Source organism: Panulirus ornatus, chromosome 50 (genome assembly GCF_036320965.1).
Source record: "Panulirus ornatus isolate Po-2019 chromosome 50, ASM3632096v1, whole genome shotgun sequence".
Lineage (NCBI taxonomy): Eukaryota > Metazoa > Arthropoda > Malacostraca > Decapoda > Palinuridae > Panulirus > Panulirus ornatus.
The window spans coordinates 22,144,333-22,167,012 of NC_092273.1; the positions used below are offsets into that span (position 1 = coordinate 22,144,333).

The window sequence follows — 22,680 nt, forward strand, 5'->3', positions numbered from 1 at the left end:
CCTCTACTGTAGACAAAGCCCAATGAGCATGCATTTATTTTTCCTTTTTTCTAAGAAACAAGGCATAACCTGGCTAGGTTGCCATACAGTGCTGCTAGTGAGCATCTGTTTGTTTCTTCTGTTGTTTTATTTGGTCATAGGGGTGAATTCCAATGGAGGCATCTAATATGGAAAATGAAATGGGCTTTTAACCCCCTACTATCTATCTATCTATATCTATAATGTCTGTTTCCATGGCAATAGAGTCTCCATAACCAGGAAACAAGTAATGTTTTCTCAGATGCTCATGGGGCTATGCCAGCAGTAGAGATATATTTTTCATCATTCAAAACCAACATTTCTGTTTTGAGTGAAAATTAAAGGATAGTTTAGATACTGGATAGACAGCATTATTTTTTCCCTGACATACCTTGTTTAAGAATGGAGTAATATATTTTGTATAGGTATATGTCTTGGCAAAGGTTCTGGGAGCAATGAAGAATGTGTAGGAGAGAATGTTATCTCGGAAAGCAGAAATAGGTATGCCTGAAGGAATAGTAGTTCCAGCAATGTTATATGGTTGTTAGGAATGGGTTATAGATAGGGTTGTATGGAAGAGGGTGGATGTGTTGGAAATGAAATGTTTGAGGACAATATGTGGTGTGAGGTGGTTTGATCGAGTAAGTAATGAAAGGGTAAGAGAGCTTTGGAAATAAGAGTGTGGTTGAGAGAGTAGAAGAGTGTGTTGAAATGGTTTGGACAAATGGAGAGAGTAAGTGAGGAAAAATTGATAAAGAGGATATATCTTAAGGGTGGAGAGAACAAGAAGAAGCAGGAGACCAAATTGGAGGTGGAAGGATGGAGTGAAAAAGATTTTGAGAGATCAGGGCCTAAACATACAGGAGAGTGAGAGGCATGCAAGGAATAGAATGAATTTGTACAATGTGGTATACTGGAGTCAGTGTGCTGTCAGTGGACTGAACCAGGGCATGTGAAACAACTGGGATAAATCATGGAAACGTCTGTGGGGCCTGGATAGGAAGCTGTAGTCTTGGTGCATTACACATGACAGCTAGAGACTGAGTGTGAACGAATGTGGCCTTTTTTTGTCTGTTTTCTTGGCGCTACCTTGCTGAAGCTGGGGGTAGCGATGCTGTTTCCTCTGGGGCAGGATAACAACAGGATTGGATGAGGGTAAGCAAGTATGAATATGTACATGTGTATATATGTATATGTCTGTGTATGTGTATGTATATATATGTATGTGCATGTATGGGCATTTATGTGTATGTATATGTGTATACGAGTGAATGGGCCATTCTTCGTCTGTTTCCTGGTGCTACCTTGCTCATGCAGGAAACAGCAATTAAGTATGATAATAAAATGAAATATCTTGTCTGTAGTTTTGTCATATAGTTGATATCTGTTACTGTTCTTCAAGTAATTGAATTTATAAACATGTTCTACTTTCTTTGTGGTATTCCTGATTCATTACACATTCAGCTAATTGGCTTGTAGTATTTTTTGTGTGTAGTTTAACTTTTGAAATTGTCTACAAACCATAAGTAAGTGACCAGATTCATCCCATGCATTTGTGATCATCTATGTCCATGTTCAGGAATAGGGAACCAAGCACTTCCTGAAAATGAAGAAATTTCATCTGAGGACAGTCGTCCAGCTCAGACCACCTTGAATCCTGCAGTTCAGAGCGAAGTTGCTGTGCATTTTGCCCCAACCCCAGATCAAGAACTTCCTGCTGATCATTCACAGAACCAGGTTTGTTTGTTTTCTCTTTTATGTTTCATCACAGTAAACCATATTTATTAGATACATGGTTTTGTGAAGAATTATCCTGCATTTTCTAGGTTATAGCCTGATCTGTCTTTTTTCTCTCATGGAAGCTTTTTTATTACGGAACATTCTTTTACCTCATAATGTTTTTGTAGATACATTTACAGTGCAGCTTACTCAATAGTCTTGTACATGTTCTCAGATTGCAGACTATCATTAAAGGATATTTTTATGGCACTGCTATACACCGTAGGAAGGGTATGTAACATTACTATTTCCACAAATCCTGCTATCTATATTATAGGAAGGGTATAAACTGTTGCTGATATCCACACATCTTGTCTTTCTATCCATACCATAGGAAGGGTATACAGTGTTAGGTATGTCCATTTATCCTGCAGCCTTCTATACACTATAGGAAGGGTATTTAGTGCTACAAAAGTCCACACATCCTGCAAGCCATCTATATACATGTTGTATCTCAAATCCAGTGCTCTGTGGTCCACCAACTCCCATGGTCCGGCATGTTTTGAATGTGCTGCCTTTAGTTTGTGGATCTGCCACCAGGGCTGTGCTGTTAGCAGTTGAGCTAATTATCAGTCCTGGTAATTTTATGTATTCAGTTTTATGCTGAAAATGAAAGCCAGAAAAGGTTAAAGTTTCAGAAAACTTTGAAAGGAGCCAGGAGTACAAAATTAGATAGTGCATCTATAAAGTGGTTTAAGCTCCCATATAATGAAGATGTAAGCATTTCTGGGGAGATTCTTATTGAGCAGGCCAAAGTTTTTCAGAGAAAACAAAAGCAAGTCTATGACTGTAAATATTCGCAAGGATGGTTACACAAGTTTAAGTGGAGACATGGAATTTCAGTACATAGTGTGTGCAGTGAAAAGCATAGTGCTGACACAGAAGCTTGTGAAAACTCCAGTTCTCTATTAAACAACTAACAGCAATGTGTACCGGGCAAGAGAGAGTGTACGAGCTGGCTGCCTGGCTAGGACTCACACAGCGTGGGATGGCTGCCTTGCCGATAACAATAAAACAACAATAGTAACAAGTCAACCTGAGCCAACTACCAACCTCTGGTCATTCGATACATTTGCTACCCATCACAAAGCTCCAACAAAGTTTGTGGATGAATTTGCACAGCTAGTCGCAGCAGAGAACTTAGCCCCAGAACAAGTGTATAATGCTGACAAGTCTGCCCTGTATTGGCATCATATGCCATGGAAAACCTTTGCCCAAGATATTGATGAGTCCCCATCTGGGAGTGCTTCTGATGTAATCTAATGAAACAATAAAAACCTTGTTTGGAAGCATTAATGGTTGTATCATTCCCTGTTTTAGGCTTTTTCTTACCTTTGATAACACAGCAATATATATGTGTTATGAGCTGGCAAGACTAGGGGTCAGGCATATGTTTACATAGGAGGTTCCTTTAGGGGTCAAGTTCTGTTTTCAGCATTTTTCTGTGGTCTGGCAGTGGTCAGATCCCAAGGTTGCCTAATTAAAGAGGTTCAACCTGTACCATAGTATGAGAAGAGTATATTTTGTTAGCCATGTCTAAACACACTGATCTGATATCTGTACAGGAGGTTACAGTGTTGCCCATATCCATACATTCTGTCATCCTGTCTCTACAGGAGAAAAGGGAGACCAAATTGGAGGTGGAAGGATTGAGTGAAAAAGATTTTGAGCGATCGGGGCCTCAACATGCAGGAGGGTTAAAGGCGTGCAAGGAATAGAGTGAATTGGAACGATATGGTATACCAGTGTTGATGCGCTGTCAATGGATTGAACCAGGGCATGTGAAGCATCTGAGTAAACTATGGAAAGTTTTGTGGTGCCTGGATGTGGGAAGGAAGCTGTGGTTTCGGTGCATTATTACATGACAGCTAGAGACTGAGTGTGAATGAATGGGGCCTTTGTTGTCTTTTCCCAGCGCTACCTCACACACATGAGGGGGAGGGGGTTGTTATTGCATGTGGCGAGGTGGCAATGGGAATGAATAAAGGCAGACAGTATGAATTATGTACATGTGTATATATGTATATGTCTGTGTGTGTATATATATGTATACGTTGAGATGTATAGGTATGTATATTTATGTGTGTGGACGTGTATGTATATACATGTGTATGTGCGTGGGTTGGGCCATTCTTTCGTCTGTTTTCTTGCGCTACCTCCACGGGGAATGAAACACGATAAGTTCCCAAGTGCACTTTCATGTAATAATCACATCATCAGGGGAGATACATGAAAGAAATGTTACAGTCAGTTGATATACAATGAAGGGACGTAGCATGTACAGAGCATCAGATTGGGGAAGAGCAGTGTGGTTCAAGAAGTGGTAGAGGATGTGTGGAGCAGGTGTTTGCTTTGAAAAATGTATATGAGAAATACTTAGAAAAACAGATGGATTTGTATTTAGCATTTATGGATCTGGAGAAGGCATATGATAGAGTTGATAAAGATATCCTGTGGAAGGTATTAACAGTATATGGTGTGGGAGGTAGAAGCAGTGAAAAGTTTTTGTGTGTAAGTGTAGGTGATTGAAGGCAAATACAATTAAAGCAGAGGAAACAGAGTGAAAGTATAGATTTTGCAAAGGCTTATAGAGTGAGAGGAAATGTACTAAATTGTGATATAGATATGGGGCAGAAAGATTGTAAGTAGCATCTGAATTTAAGTATTTGAGAGCTATCATAGGTACGTTTGGTGATATGGAAGGAGAGAACAGTACAGGATAGAAAAGTTATTAGGTCCCTTAATGAAATGATGAAGGGTAGAGGTGTAAGTATGGAAGTGAAGAAAGGCTTGTGGAACAGCATAGTCTCTCCAACCTTGACCTATGCAACTAAAACATGAACATGGGATGAGTCACAGAGGTCAAGAATCCAAGCTGTGGAATGAGTTACTAAAGAGAAATATATAGTATGACTAGATGGAATGAAGGAAGTAATGAGGTGGTGTATGAGAGAATGGGTGAGGCAGAGATGCAAAGGGAATGAGTTGTGGAGTGGCAGAGTGAATAAAACATAATACTCTGAGTTGGTTTGGGTGTGAGGAAAGAATGTAAGACAGGGAGTAAACAAGGAGAGTGTATAATAATATAAGTAAAGGGGTTGATGCAAGAGGAAGACTACCTGTGACAATGGGAAACAGAGTGTAAGAATACTGGAGGAAGAAAAATGAAAGAATGCATGCAGTGGTGTATGCGAGGAGGCTTGTAAGGACAGGGATAAGTGGAGACTCTTTTGCCGTGCCACCCCCTTGATAGGAGCTCACAGGGGGAACAGGTATCAGATATATATATAGACAGATATGGATGTTTACTAAGGATTCAGTTTTGGTGAGTGTGATGGATCTTTTTTCTTTATCAGGCATATTGGGTAACTTTGCCATCCAATGTCTTGCAAAAAATGGAGTTGATGTTTCTCCTGAAGATGCATTGGAAAAAATGTTTTGAGAATGTGATAAGGCAATGATGTAGTGTGCCATTACCTATGCAGTGAGGTTGTTTTTTGTTAGTATCCTACAGAGAGACTCCTTTTTGAATGCTTGATCCACATCATCATCCAAGGGTTACAGTAGTACATCCACAGTTGTACAGGAAAATATTTCATCATATGCTCAATCTCTTTAAGAGTCAAATTGTTGTAAAAAGAAAAATTAACTTTTGCCTCTTTCTTTCTTGATATTTCAGTGATACTTCCTTTCAGTATTTTTAGTCTGATTGACAAAGGAAAAATAACGATTAAGGACAGGTGTTTTTGGAAGATTACAACTCGTAATTTGTTATTGAAAGTTTTGCTTTATATAGCATGTCCATATTTCCATCAAAGGAAGGGAAAGCAAACAGCAGCAAACAATTAGGTCCTTTTGAAACATGTAACGATTAAGAAAAAAGAAGCATGTCAGAATACTAAAATGTGATGTATAGTATATGTCAATGTAGTCTCTATTAGTGCCCCACTTACAGGAAAATGGTGATATAGCAGTGATGGAACCCTCCTATGAGAACTTGGCTTTGGAAGAGATTTATGAGAATATGTCAAGACGCATCCCTCAGGTGGAGGTAGAAGCTTACCTCAACAGGACCATCAATTCCTTAGAAGCCAAAAAAGAATTTCAGGTTGGTTATCACATTACTCCAGACCCAGTCTGTCTCCTTATGATATACTGAGAAAAGAAACATTTGTATTTTTTTCAGTAAAACTGTCATTATATTGTTAGAATATTTAGTGAAGCATATGATGAACGTCATTGATTTCATTTCCATTTACGTGGGGTAGATCAAGGCCACACAGCCTTCAAATTCACTCATACACGTCGTAAACTAATGAATGATTTGCATGCAAATTAATATCAGCATTTCTATATTCATCACTTTGTATGCTAGATGGATTCACACCTTCATAGAGAAATCAGCTTCGTACACATGATCAAAAATCATTCCCCTCACATCCTCATATGAAGTACGCTACCCCAAAGCAATTTGTTTACCATATCTATCTGTCTTTTTCATGACCACCCTCTTTTCCATAGACTTTTAGCCATACTATCATGTATTACAAGGGGCAGCTTGTAATTATTAGATAAGACTTGAGAAGGCAAAGCATCACATTTTAGGAATGGAAACAGACATCACAACAGCACACCCTTGAGTTCACATAATCTACACAGTGAATATATGATGTAGTGGCTTGCTTAGTATTACATGGCATAACTGATGGTTGGAACATGCAAGCAGCTAGTTCTCAGGAGCAGAAACCAAAGCAATATTTAAAGAAGAGGGGAAGAGAACAAACCTGTTGCATATGGCAAGTGAGTTAGGTTTTGAAGTCAGATTGGGAGGGTTATTAATTTGTACCAATTTGACTTGACACTGTCAAGTTAGTATGTAGAGCTAGAATCTTTGGAACATCACTTCAGAAGAGAAGTGGCATCTGAACAGTATTCCCAGTTTTTTAGAGCCAGATATATCAATTTTTGTGAAGTAAGGTTTCCACGATAGCTTGGATGTTACAGTGATACCAAATTTGTTTCTCATATTGAGTGGTGGAATTGCTGAGCCAGATGGAAAAATAGTGAGCACTTTCGAAAGAGAAGTGGACAAAAAATAGTATAAGCATTGACTAAGTTGCAGTTGTCTCGGCAAAAAATGCTATCCAATTTTTGGATTATGTAGTCAGTTGCGATGAGATTTGACATAAATTGAGATTGAGGATGTGGAGGAAATTCATGAAAATGGAAGAATGTGATGTTGGATTCTCAGTGAACTGATGCATTTTGTTACCTGTTGAAGAAAGAAACTAGTTGATGAAAAGAAGAAAGAATCTGGGAAATATAAAACCCTGAGAGACTGCCCTACTGATAGGGAGAAAGAGCTTGATCTGCCAACAGTGAAGGTGATAGATCAACTGGAGAGGAAGCTAGATATGAGAGAAAACAGTGAGGAAGGAAAGTCAAAATAGGTCTCTGAAATCAGACCCTGATACAAATTCATACATAGTCAAAAGTGTCCATTACATCAAGAGTTATGACATAGGGTTCTCCAAAAATTTCTTTCGGTGGATCTTGATTTGTGAAAGCCATACTTAGGATCAGATAAGAGACAGATTCAAGATGCTTTAGAAAATTGGAATTGAAACAGACTTGAAGACTTTAGAAATAGAAGCAAGAGCCTTAGGATGATAACTAGAAGAGGTAGAATGTTCATCCTCCTGTGCTAGTATACATTACCAACATGAAGGAAGACTTATCGTATTTGAGCTGAAGCGGAAAATATGGGCAAGTATTGGTGGAACTTCAGAAGTACATTTCTTCAAAGCACAGAAAGAGATACTATTTGGTCAGTAGACTTTGCTTGTGTTCAGAGAGAGAGAAAGATACTTTTTTGAGTATACTAGTAGAAATTATAGGAAAAGGCATATGATTAGTAAGAGGAATGTTGGTGTCATCCAAGGAGAAGGTAGAGAAGAAAAGAACTAAAATGAGTTGCTTTTTGTCATTAAGAGAGAGAGCTGTAGTGTTGTTGGAAAGACCATAACATAAGTTGTTTGGGAATATTTTGGCTAACAACCAGGGAGACCTGTCAGTGAGAGGTAAGATATTATTGTGCTTTCTTTGGAGAAGGGGACACTATCTCATGAATAACATATTTCCAGTGATTTCAAACAAAAGTGAAAATTGAATGTAAGTAGTAGAAAGGAGGGTTTTCCCAAGTTAGATGAAAGGCCTCAGAACAGAATAGTTGAATTAGGAATTAGAAGAAAAGATGGTTTTTACAGGAAGAGGGGGTATATTGCTATCTTCTTAAAACTAACCTCTGCCTGAAGCTCAGCAAATATGAAAGCTTCACCCAAGGAGAGGCAATAATCTTAACATGGAAAGTTGAAAAAAGAATTATTGCAATTTAGTCCAGTCAGCACTATAGAAATTCCAGTATTGGAGTTTAGAGGGAACAGCCACAGGAGGAGGTGTGATTAAGTAGGAGACTTTTCCAAGATTGTGCTGCTGTAGTGTGTAGTATTGGAGGTGAAAAATTCATTCGTAGTGTTAGGAGAGTGGTTGTGATGGTCTGGAATATGGGTAAGGGAATTGGTAATTTGTTATAGATCATTAGAAATGGAAAACATGAGGCATTCTCTCTCTCTCTCTCTCTCTCTCTCTCTCTCTCTCTCTCTCTCTCTCTCTCTCTCTCTCTCTCTCTCTCTCTCTCTCTTCTGAAACCACATTGCTCTTCTCCAATCTGATGCTCTGTACATGCGTTCACCCTCTCAATCAATGCCCTCCCATATAATTTCCCAGGATTACTCAACAAACTTATACCTTTGTAATTTGAACACTCACCTCTATCCCCTTTGCTTTTGTATTATGGCACTATGCACGCATTCCGCCAATACTCAGGCACTTCACCATGAACCATACATACATTGAATATCCTCACCAACAAGTCAACAACACAGTCACCCCGTTTTTAATGACTTCCACAGCAGTATCATCCAAACCCGCCACCTTGCCGGCTTCCATTTTCTGCAAAGCTTTCACTACCTCTTTTCTGTTTACCAAATCATTCTCCCTTACCCTATCACTTCACACACCTCCTCAACCAAGCACCCTATTTCTGCAATTCTATCATCAAACACATTCAACAGACCTTCAAAATACTCACTCCATCTCCCTCTCACTTCAACACTACTTATCATTACCTCCCTATTTGCCCCCTTCACTGATGTTCCCATTTGTTCTCATGTCTTACGCACTTTATTTACCTCCTTCCAAAACAACTTTTTATTCTCCCTAAAATTTAATGATACTCTCTCACCCCAACTCTCACTTGCCCTCTTTTTCACCTCTTGCACCTTTCTCTTGATCTCTCGCCTCTTTCTTTTATACATCTCCCACTTATTTGCATTATTTCCCCTCAAAAATCATCCAAAGGCCTCTCTCTTCTCTTTCACTAACAATCTTACCTCTTCATCCCACCACTCACCACCCTTTCTAATCTGCCCACCTCCCACCTTTCTCATGCCAGAGGCATCTTTTGTAAAAGCCATCACTGCTTCCCTAAATACATCCCATTCCTCTCCCACTCCCCTCATACAAGTCTCATTTCGAAGCTCACTTACTCTCACCACTCTCTTCACCCCAACATTCTCTCTTCTTTTCTGAAAGCCTCTACATATCTTCACATTTGCCTCCACAAGATAATGATCAGACATCCCTCCAGTTGCACCTCTCAGCACATTAACATCAAAAAGTCTCTTTCACTTACCTACCAATTAACACATAATCCAATAACACTCTCTGGTCGTCTCCCCTACTTACATACGTATACTTATGTATATATCTCTTTTTGAACCAGGCATTCCCAATCACCAGTCCTTTTTCAGCACACAGATCTACAAGCTCTTCACCGTTTCCATTTACAACACTGAACACCCCATGTACACCAATTATACCCTCAACTGCCACATAACTTACCTTTGCATTCAAATCAACCATCGCTATAACCCAGTCTTGTACACCAAAGCTGCTAACACACTCACTCAGCTGCTCCCAAAACACTTGCTTCTCATGATCTTACTTGTCATTACCAGGAGCATAGGCACCAATAGTCACCCACCTCTCTCCATCCACTTTCAGTTTTACCCATATCAATTTAGAGTTTATTTTCTTACACTCTATCACATACTCCCACAACTCCTACTTCAGGAGTAGTGCTACTCCTTTCTTTGCTCTTGTCCTCTCACCAACCCCTGACTTTACTCCCAAGACATTCCCAAACCACTCTTCCGCTTTACCCTTGAGATTTGTTTCACTCAGAACCAAAGCATCCAGGTTCCTTTCCTCAAACACACTACCTGTCTCTCCTTTTTTCTCATTTGGTTACATCCACACACATTCAAGCATCCCAATCTGAGCCTTTGAGGAGGATGAGCACTCCATGCATGACTCCTTCTGTTTCTCCTTTTAGAAAGTTAAAATACAAGGAGGGGAGGGTTTCTAGCCCCCCGCTCCTGTCCCCTTTAGTCACCTTCTACGACATGTGTGGAATGCATGGGAAGTATTATTTCTCCCCTATCCACTGTCCCCAGGGATGAAGGTTTGTTGAGTATGTTTGATGATAGAGTGGCAGATATAGGGTGTTTTGGTCGAGTTGGTGTGCATAGTGAGAGGGTTAGGAAGAATGTTTTGGTAAACAGAGAGGAGGTAGGAAAAGCTTTGCGGAGGATGAAAGCCAGCAAGGCAGCGGGTTTGGATGGTATTGCAGTGGAATTTATTAAAAAAGGGGGTGACTGTATTGTTGACTGGTTGGTAAGGTTATTCAATGTATGTATGACTCATGGTGAGGTGCCTGAGGATTGGCAGAATGCTTGTATACAGCCATTGTACAAAGGCAAAGGGGATAAAGGTAAGTGCTCAAATTAAAGAGATATAAGTTTGTTGAGTATTCCTAGGAAATTATATGGAAGGGTATAGATTGAGAGTGTGAAGGCATGTACAGAGCATCAAATGGGGAAGAGCAGTGTGGCTTCAGAATTGGCAGAAGACGTGTGGATCAGGTGTTTGCTTTAAAGAATGTATGTGAGAAATACATAGAAAAGCAAATGGATTTGTATGTAGCATTTATGGATCTGGAGAAGGCATATGACAGAGTTGATAGAGATGCTTTGTAGAAAGTATTTACAATATATGGTGTGGGAAGCAAGTTGTTAGAAGCAGTGAAAAATTTTTATGGGGGTTGTAAGGCTATGTACGAGTGCGAAGAGAGGAAAACGATTGGTTCTCAGTGAATGTTGGTTTCTGGCAGGGGTGCGTGATGTCTCTATGGTTGTTTGATCTGTTTATGGATGGGGTTGTTAGGGAGGTGAATGCAAGAGTTGTGGAGAGAGGGGCAAGTATGCAGTCTGTTGTGGATGAGAGAGCTTGGGAAGTGTCAGTTGTTGTTCGCTGATGATACAGCACTGGTGGCTAATTTGGGTGAGAAACTGCAGAAGCTAGCGACTGAGTTTGGTAAAATGTGTTAAAGAAGAAAGCTGAGAGTAGGGTTGAGGGATAAGTCGAATGGGAGATACGTTTGAATGGAGAAAAACTGGAGGAAGTGAAGTGTTTTAGATATCTGGGTGTGGATTTGGCAGTGGATGGAACCGTGGTAGCTAAGGTGACTCATAGGGTGGGGGAGGGAGCGAAAGTTCAGGGAGCATTGAAAAAGTGTGGAAGGCGAGAACATTATCTCGGAAAGCAAAAATGGGTATGTTTGAAGGAATAGTGGTTCCAACAATGTTATATGGTTGCGAAGCATGGGTTATAGTAGAGTTGTGCAGAGGAGGGTCAATGTGCTGGAAATGAGATGTTTGAGGACAATATGTGGTGTGAGGTGGTTTGACCGAGTAAGTAATGAAAGGGTGAGAGATGTGTGGTGATAAAAAGAGTGTGGTTGAGAGAGCAGAAGAGGGTGTTTTGAAATGGTTTGGTCACATGGAGAGAATGAGTGAGGAAAGATTGACAAAGAAGATATATATGTAAGAGGTGGAGGGAACGAGGAGAAGTGGGAGACCAAATTTGGTCTCCATGTGACCAAACCATTTCAAAACACCCTCTTCTGCTCTCTTGACCACACTCTTTTTATTGCCATACATCTCTCTTACCCTTTAATTACTTACTCGATCAAGCCACCTCACACCACATATTGTCCTCAAACATCTCATTTCCAAAACATCCACCCTTCTCCGCGCAACTATAGCTCACGCCTCGCAAGATATAACTTTGTTGGAACCACTATTCTTTCAAACATACCCATTTTTGCTTTCCAAGATAACGTTCTCGACTTCCACACATTTTTCAATGCTCCCAGAACTTTCGCCCCCTCCTCCACCCTATGATTCACTTCTGCTTCCATGTTTTCATCCACTGCCAAATCCGCTTCCAGATATCTAAAACACCTCACTTCCTTCAGTTTTTCTCCATTAAAACTTACCTCCCAATTGACTTGTCCCTCAACCTTACTGTACTTAATAACCTTGCTCATATTCACATTTACTCTCAGCATTCGTCTTTCACACACTTTACCGAACTCAGTCACCAGCTTCTGCAGTTTCTCACCAGTATCAGCCACCAGCGCTGTATCATCAGCTAACAACAACTGACGCACTTCCCACGCTCTCTCATCCACAACAGACTTCATACTTGCCCCTCTTTCCAAAACTCTTGCATTCACCTCCCTAGCAAATCCATCCATAAACAAATTAAACAACCATGGAGACATCACGCACCCCTGCCGCAAACCTACATTTACTGAGAACCAATCACTTTCCTCTCTTCCTACACGTAAACATGCCATACATCCTCGATAAAAACTTTTCACTGCTTCTAACAACTTGCCTCCCACACCATATATACTTAATACTTTCCACAGAGTATCTCTATCAACTCTATCATATGCCTTCTCCAGATCCATAAATGCTACATACAAATCCATTTGCTTTTCTAAGTATTTCTCACATACATTCTTCAAAGCAAACACCTGACCCACACATCCTCTACCACTTCTGAAACCACACTGCTCCTCCCCAATCTGATGCTCTGTACATGCCTTCACCCTCTCAATCAATACCCTCCCATATAATTTCCCAGGAATACTCATCAAACTTATACCTCTGTAATTTGAGCACTCACCTTTATCCCCTTTGCCTTTGTACAATGGCACTATGCAAGCATTCCGCCAATCCTCAGGCACCTCACCATGAGTCATACATACATTGAATAACCTTACCAACCAGTCAACAACATAGTCACCCACTTTTTTAACAGATTCCAATGCAATACCATCCAAACCTGCTGCCTTGCCATCTTTCATCTTCCGCAAAGCTTTTACTACCTCTTCTGTTTACCAAAACATTCTCCTTAGCCCTCCCACTTTGCACACCACCTCTACCAAAACATCCTATATCTACCAATCTATCACCAAACACATTCAACAAACCTTCAAAATACTCATTCAATCTCCTTCTCACATCACCACTACTTGTTATCACCTCTCCATTATCCCCCTTCAATGAAGTTCCCATTTGTTCCCTTGTCTTATGCACTTTATTTACCTCCTTCCAAAACTTCTTTTTATTCTCCCTAAAATTTAATGATACTCTCTCACCCCAACTCTCATTTGCCCTCTTTTTCACTTCTTGCACCTTTCTCTTGACCTCCTGCCTCTTTCTTTTATATATCTCCCAGTCATTTGCATTATTTCCCTGCAAAATTCATCCAAATGCCTCTCTCTCTTCTTTCACTAATAATCTTACTTCTTCATCCCAGGACTCACTACCTTTCTAATCTGTCCACCTCCCACGCTTCTCATGCCACAAGCATCTTTTGCGCAAGCCATCACTGATTCCCTAAATACATCCCATACCTCCCCCACTCACCTTAAGTCCTTTGTTTCCACCTTTTTCCATTCTGTTCTCAGTCTCTCCTGATACTTCCTCACAAGTCTCCTTCCCAAGCTCTTACCCTCACCACTCTTTTCACCCCAACATTCTCTCTTCTTTTCTGAAAACCTCTACAAATCTTCATCTTTGCCTCCACAAGATAATGATCAGACATCCCTCCAGTTGCACCTCTCAGCACATTAACATCCAAAAGTCTCTCTTTCACGCGCCTATCAATTAACGCGTAATCCAATAACACTCTCTGACCATCTCTCCTACTTACATACGTACTCTTATGTATATTTATCTATTTATTTATTTTGCTTTGTCGCTGTCTCCCGCATTAGCGAGGTAACACAAGGAAACAGACCAAAGAATGGCCCAACCCAACCACATACACATGTATATACATACACGTCCACACATGCAAATATACATACCTATACATCTCAGTGTATACATATATATATACACAGAGACATATACATATGTACACATATGTACATGATTCATACTGTCTTCCTTTATTCATTCCCATCGCCACCCTGCCACACATGAAATAGCAACCCCCTCCCCCCTCATGTGCGCGAGGTAGCGAAAGGAAAAGACAACAAAGGCCACATTCGTTCACACTCAGTCTCTAGCTGTCATGTAATAATGCACCGAAACCACAGCTCCCTTTCCACATCCAGACCCCACAGAACTTTCCATGGTTTACCCCAGAAGCTTCACATGCCCTGGTTCAATCCATTAACAGCACGTCGACCCCTATATACCACATCGTTCCAATTCACTCTATTCCTTGCACGCCTTTCACCCTCCTGCATGTTCAGGCCCCGATCACTCAAAATCCTTTTCACTCCATCTTTCCACCTCCAATTTGGTCTCCCACTTCTCCTCGTTCCCTCAACCTCTGACACATATATCCTCTTGGTGAATCTTTCCTCACTCATTCTCTCCATGTGACCAAACCATTTCAAAACACCCTCTTCTGCTCTCTCAACCACACTCTTTTTATTACCACACATCTCTCTTACCCTGTTATGACTTACTCGATCGAACCACCTCACACCACATATTGTCCTCAAACATCTCATTTCCAGCACATCCACCCTCCACACAACTCTTTCCATTGCCCACGCCTCGCAACCATATAACATAGTTGGAACCACTTTTCCTTCAACCATACCCATTTTTGCTTTCTGAGATAATGTTCTCTACTTCCACACATTCTTCAACGCTCCCAGAACTTTCGCCCCTTCCCCCACCATATGATTCACTTCCGCTTCCATGGTTCCATCCGCTACCAAATCCACTCCCAGATATCTAAAACACTTCACTTCTTCCAGTCTCTCTCCATTCAAACTCACCTTCCAGTTGACTTGTCTCTCAACCCTACTGTACCTAATAACCTTGCTCTTATTCACATTTACTCTCAGCTTTCTTCTTTTACACTTACACATTCTACCAAACTCAGTCACCAGCTTCTGCAGTTTCTCAAACGAATCAGCCACCAGCGGTGTATCATCAGCGAACAACAACTGACTCACTTCCCAAGCTCTCTCATCCACAACAGACTGCATACTTGCCCCTCTTTCCAAAACTCTTGCATTCACCTCCTTAACAACCCCATCCATAAACAAATTAAACAACCATGGAGACATCTCACACCCCTGCCACAAACCTACATTCACTGAGAACCAATCACTTTCCTCTCTTCCCACACGTACACATGCCTTATATCCTCGATAAAAACTTTTCACTGCTTCTAACAACTTGCCTCCCACACCATATATTCTTAATACCTTCTACAGAGCACCTCTATCAACTCTATCATATGCCTTCTCCAGATCCATAAATGCTACATACAAATCCGTTTGCTTTTCTAAGTATTTCTCACATACATTTCTCAAAGCAAACACCTGATCCACACATCCTCTACCACTTCTGAAACCACACTGCTCTTCCCCAATCTGATGCTCTGTACATGCCTTCACCCTCTCAATCAATACCCTCCCATACAATTTCCCGGGAATACTTAACAAACTTATACCTCTGTAATTTGAGCACTCACTTTTATCCCCTTTGCCTTTGTACAATGGCACTATGCAAGCATTCCTCCAATCCTCAGGCACCTCACCATGAGTCATACATACATTGAATAACCTTACCAATCAGTCAACAATACAGTCACCCCATTTTTTAATAAGTTCAACTGCAATACCATTCAAACCCGCTGCCTTGCCGGCTTTCATCTTCCGCAAAGCTTTTACTACCTCTTCTCTGTTTACCAAATCATTTTCCCCAATCTTTCACTTTGCACACCACCTCTACCAAAACACCCCATATCTGCCACTCTATCATCAAACGCATTCAATAAACCTTCAAAATACTCACTCCATCTACTTCTCACATCACCAATACTTGTTATCTTCTCCCCATTAGCCCCCTTCACTGAAGTTCCCATTTGTTCCCTTGTCTTACGCACTTTATTTACCTCCTTCCTAAACATCTTTTTATTCTCCCTAAAATTCAATGATACTCTCTCACCCCAACTCTCATTTGCCCTCTTTTTCACCTCTTGCATCTTTCTCTTGACCTCCTGCCTCTTTCTGTTATACATCTCCCAGTCATTTGCATTATTTCCCTGCAAAAATCGTCCAAATGCCTCTCTCTTCTCTTTCACTAATAATCTAACTCCTTCATCCCACCACTCACTGCCCTTTCTTATCTGCCCACCTCCCATGCTTCTCATGCCACAAGCATCTTTTGCGCAAGCCATCACTGCTTCCCTAAATACATCCCATTTCTCCCCCACTCCCCTTAGGTTCTTTGTTCTCACCTTTCTCTGGTACTTCCTCACACAAGTCTCCTTCCCAAGCTCACTTACTCTCACCACTCATTCCACCCCAACATTCTCTCTTCTTTTCTGAAAACTTCTACAAACCTTCACCTTCGCCTCCACAAGATAATGATCAAACATCCCTCCAGTTGCACCTCTCAGCACATTAACATCCGAAAGTCTCTCTTTCGCATGCCTGTCAATTAACACGCAATCCAATAACGCTCTCTGGCCATCTCTCCTACTTACATACGTATACTCATGTATATCTCTCATTTTAAACCAGGTATTCCCATAAATCTAAAAGCTCTTCACCATTTCCATTTACAACACTGAACACCCCATGTATACCAATTATTCCCTCAACTGCCACATTACTCACCTTTGCATTCAAATCACCCATCACTATAACCCGGTCTCGTGCATCAAAACTACTAACACACTCACTCATCTGCTCCCAAAACACTTGCCTCTCATGACCTTTCTTCTCATGCCCAGGTGCATATGCACCAATAATCACCCATCTCTCTCCATCCACTTTCAGTTTTACCCATATCAATCTAATGTTTACTTTCTTACACTCTATCACATACTCCCACCCCTCCTGTTTCGGGACTAGTGCTACTCCTTTCTAGATCATGTCCTCTCACTAACCCCTGACTTTACTCCCAAGACATTCCCAAACCACTCTTCCCCTTTACCCTTTAGCTTCGTTTCACTCAGAGCCAAAACATCCATGTTTCTTTCCTCAAACATACTACCTATCTCTCCTTTTTTCTCATCTTTGTTACATCCACACACATTTAGACACCCTAATCTGAGCCTTCGAGGAGGATGAGCACTCCCGCGTGACTCCTTCTTCTGTTTCCCCTTTTAGAAAGTTAAAATACAAGGAGGGGAGGGTTTCCATCCCCCCGCTCCCGTCCCCTTTAGTAGCCTTCTACGACACGTGAGGAATGCGTGGGAAGTATTCTTTCTTCCCTATCCCCAGGGATATATATTTTTTTTTTTTTTTGCTTTGTCGCTGTCTCCCGCGTTTGCGAGGTAGCGCAAGGAAACAGACGAAAGAAATGGCCCAACCCACCCCCATACACATGTATATACATACGTCCACACACGCAAATATACATACCTACACAGCTTTCCATGGTTTACCCCAGACGCTTCACATGCCCTGATTCAATCCACTGACAGCACGTCAACCCCGGTATACCACATCGATCCAATTCACTCTATTCCTTGCCCTCCTTTCACCCTCCTGCATGTTCAGGCCCCGACCACACAAAATCTTTTTCACTCCATCTTTCCACCTCCAATTTGGTCTCCTACTTCTCCTCGTTCCCTCCACCTCCGACACATATATCCTCTTGGTCAATCTTTCCTCACTCATTCTCTCCATGTGCCCAAACCATTTCAAAACACCCTCTTCTGCTCTCTCAACCACGCTCTTTTTATTTCCACACATCTCTCTTAACCTTACGTTACTTACTCGATCAAACCACCTCACACCACACATTGTCCTCAAACATCTCATTTCCAGCACATCCATCCTCCTGCGCACAACTCTATCCATAGCCCACGCCTCGCAACCATACAACGTTGTTGGAACCACTATTCCTTCAAACATACCCATTTTTGCTTTCCGAGATAATGTTCTCGACTTCCACACATTCTTCAAGGCTCCCAGGATTTTCGCCCCCTCCCTCACCCTATGATTCACTTCCGCTTCCATGGTTCCGTCCGCTGCCAGATCCACTCCCAGATATCTAAAACACTTTACTTCCTCCAGTTTTTCTCCATTCAAACTTACCTCCCAATTGACTTGACCCTCAACCCTACTGTACCTAATAACCTTGCTCTTATTCACATTTACTCTTAACTTTCTTCTTTCACACACTTTACCAAACTCAGTCACCAGCTTCTGCAGTTTCTCACATGAATCAGCCACCAGCACTGTATCATCAGCGAACAACAACTGACTCATATATATATATATATATATATATATATATATATATATATATATATATATATATATATATATATATATATAACAAGTAGTGGTGATGTGAGAAGGAGATGGAGTGAGTATTTTGAAGGTTTGTTGAATGTGTTTGATGATAGAGTGGCAGATATAGGGTGTTTTGGTCGAGGTGGTGTGCAAAGTGCGAGGGTTAGGGAAAATGATTTGGTAAACAGAGAAGAGGTAGTAAAAGCTTTGCGGAAGATGAAAGCCGGCAAGGCAGCAGGTTTGGATGGTATTGCAGTGGAATTTATCAAAAAAGGGGGTGACTGTATTGTTGACTGGTTGGTAAGGTTATTTAATGTATGTATGACTCATGGTGAGGTGCCTGAGGATTGGCGGAATGCGTGCATAGTGCCATTGTACAAAGGCAAAGGGGATAAGAGTGAGTGCTCAAATTACAGAGGTATAAGTTTGTTGAGTATTCCTGGCAAATTATATGGGAGGGTATTGATTGAGAGGGTGAAGGCATGTACAGAGCATCAGATTGGGGAAGAGCAGTGTGGTTTCAGAAGTGGTAGAGGATGTGTGGATCAGGTGTTTGCTTTGAAGAATGTATGTGAGAAATACTTAGAAAAGCCAATGGATTTGTATGTAGCATTTATGGATCTGGAGAAGGCATATGATAGAGTTGATAGAGATGCTCTGTGGAAGGTATTAAGAATATATGGTGTGGGAGGCAAGTTGTTAGAAGCAGTGAAAAGTTTTTATCGAGGATGTAAGGCATGTGTACGTGTAGGAAGAGAGGAAAGTGATTGGTTCTCAGTGAATGTAGGTTTGCGGCAGGGGTGTGTGATGTCTCCGTGGTTGTTTAATTTGTTTATGGATGGGGTTGTTAAGGAGGTGAATGCAAGAGTTTTGGAAAGAGGGGCAAGTATGAAGTCTGTTGGGGATGAGAGAGCTTGGGAAGTGAGTCAGTTGTTGTTCGCTGATGATACAGCGCTGGTGGCTGATTCATGTGAGAAACTGCAGAAGCTGGTGACTGAGTTTGGTAAAGTGTGTGAAAGAAGAAAGTTAAGAGTAAATGTGAATAAGAGCAAGGTTATTAAGTACAGTAGGGTTGAGGGTCAAGTCAATTGGGAGGTGAGTTTGAATGGAGAAAAACTGGAGGAAGTGAAGTGTTTTAGATATCTGGGAGTGGATCTGGCAGCGGATGGAAACATGGAAGCGGAAGTGGATCATAGGGTGGGGGAGGGGGCGAAAATTCTGGGAGCGTTGAAGAATGTGTGGAAGTCGAGAACATTGTCTCGGAAAGCAAAAATGGGTATGTTTGAAGGAATAGTGGTTCCAACAATGTTGTATGGTTGCGAGGCGTGGACTATGGATAGAGTTGTGCGCAGGAGGATGGATGTGCTGGAAATGAGATGTTTGAGGACAATGTGTGGTGTGAGGTGGTTTGATCGAGTAAGTAACGTAAGGGTAAGAGAGATGTGTGGAAATAAAAAGAGCGTGATTGAGAGAGCAGAAGAGGGTGTTTTGAAATGGTTTGGTCACATGGAGAGAATGAGTGAGGAAAGATTGACCAAGAGGATATATGTGTCGGAGGTGGAGGGAACGAGGAGAAGACGGAGACCAAATTGGAGGTGGAAAGATGGAGTGAAAAAGATTTTGTGTGATCGGGGCCTGAACATGCAGGAGGGTGAAAGGAGGGCAAGGAATAGAGTGAATTGGAGCGATGTGGCATACCGGGGTTGACGTGCTGTCAGTGGATTGAATCAAGGCATGTGAAGCGTCTGGGGTAAACCATGGAAAGCTGTGTAGGTATGTATATTTGCGTGTGTGGACGTATGTATATACATGTGTATGGGGGTGGGTTGGGCCATTACTTTCGTCTGTTTCCTTGCGCTACCTCGCAAACGCGGGAGAAAGCGACAAAGCAAAAAAAAAAAAAAATATAAGTATTCATTTAATTATACTTTATCGCTGTCTCCTGCGTTAGCGAGGTAGCGCAAGGAAACAGACGGAAGAATGACCCAACCCACCCACATACACATGTATATACATACACGTCCACACATGCACATTTAAATACCTATACATTTCAGTGTATACATATATATACATACACAGACATATACATATATACACATGTACATAATTCATACTGTCTGCCTTCACTCATTCCCGTCGTCACCCTACTACACATGAAATAACAACCTCCTCCCCCCACATGTGCACGAGGTAGCGCTAGGAAAAGGCAGCAAAGGCCACATTCGTTCACACTCAGTCTCTAGCTTTCATATATAATGCACCGAAACTACAGCTCCCTTTCCACATCCAGGCCCCACAAAACTTTCCATGGTTTACCCCAGACGCTTCACATGCCCTGGTTCAATCCATTGACAGCACATCGACCCCGGTATATCACATCATTCCAATTCACTCTATCCCTTGCACGCCTTTCACCCTCCTGCATGTTCAGGCCCCGATCGCTCAATATCTTTTTCACTCCATCTTTCCACCTCCAATTTGGTCTCCACTTCTCCTCGTTCCCTTCACCTCTGACACATTCATCCTTTTTGTCAATCTTTCATCGCTCATTCTCTCCATGTGACCAAACCATTTCAAAACACCCTTTTTCTGCTCTCTTAACCACACTCTTTTTATTACCACACATCTCTCTTACCCTTTCATTACTTACTCGATCAAATCACCTCACTCCACATATTATCCTCAAACATCTCATTTCCAACACATCCACCCTTCTCCACTCAACTCTACCTATAGCCCATGCCTCGCAACCGTATAACATTGTTGGAACCACTATTCCTTCAAATGTACCCATTTTTGATCTCCGAGATAATGTTCTCGCCTTCCATACACCTCTCAACGCTTTCAAAACCCTCGCCTCCTCCCCCACCCTGTGACTCACATAAGCTTCCATGGTTCAGTCCGCTGCCAAATCCAGTCCTAGATGTCTAAAACACTTCCTCCAGTTTTTCTCTATTCAAACTTACCTCCTAATTGACTTGTCCCTCAACCCTACTGCACCCAATAACCTTGCTCTTATTCACATTTACTCTCAGCTTTCCTCTTTCACACACCTTACCAAACTCGGTCACCAGCTTCTGCAGTTTCTCACCCGAATGAGCCACCAGCGCTGTATCATCAGCGAACAACAACTGACTCACTTCCAAAGCTCTCTCATCCACAACAGACTTCATACTCACCCCTCTCTCGAAAACTCCTGCATTCAGATAGGGGCGAGTATGGAGTCTGTTTATTTTATATCATACTTTGACGCTGTCTCCCGCGTGAGCAAGGTACCGCATGGAAACAAATGAAAGAATAGCCCATCCCACCCACATACACATGTATATACCTGAACACCCACACACGCACATATACATACCTATTCATTTCAACGTATACATACATATACATACACAGACATATACTACATATATACACTTGTACATATTCATACTTGCTGCCTTCATCCATTTCCGTCGACACCCCACTACACATGAAATAGCATCCCCCCCCCACACACACACACGAGGTAGCACTAGGAATAGACAAAAAGGGCCACATTCGTTCACACTCTGTCTCTAGCTGTCATGTGTAATGCACCAAAACCACAGCTCCCTTTCCACATCCAGGTCCCTGCGGATAGGGTAGAAAGAATACTTCCCCTAAGGCTCAGTACTCTCTTCTTAACACTACCTCGCTAATGCGGAATATGGCGAATATGTATGAAAGAAATATATATATTGAAAAGCCATGTTGACATGATATACCCCGGCCTCACACCTACATGTATCCCAAAACTTTTGCTCAACTCTCCATCTACTCTTACACATACACTTGCTTCTCTATAGAAGGCTCTTACACCATCCAACAGTTGTCCCCTATACCATATATCCTTAACAGCATCCCACAAAGCATTCCACTTGACTTTATCATATGCTTTCTTCAGATTCTAAAAGCTGCTTACAACTCTTACCTTTCACTAGATACTTCTCCATGGTCATCTATACGACCGAAATCTGATCCTCACTTCCACTGCATTTCCTAAATCTCCCTTGCTCTTCACTTATTCTGCTTTCACCCAATTCTCAGGCACAACCTTCTGTTTCCATGCTAAATTACATATACATCCATTCTATCAC

General features: G+C 41.5%; 1 protein-coding gene across 1 annotated transcript in view; it reads left to right on the forward strand.

Moving 5' to 3' along the window:
- The window catches only part of LOC139764653 (receptor-type tyrosine-protein phosphatase mu-like), a 298,336-nt gene that overhangs the window by 142,987 nt on the left and 132,669 nt on the right, over positions 1-22,680 (forward strand). Inside the window, exons 21-22 of the mRNA XM_071691513.1 lie at positions 1,598-1,755; positions 5,753-5,905. Coding sequence (XP_071547614.1) covers positions 1,598-1,755; positions 5,753-5,905 — 311 coding nt within the window. The remainder of the gene's footprint in view (positions 1-1,597; positions 1,756-5,752; positions 5,906-22,680) is intronic.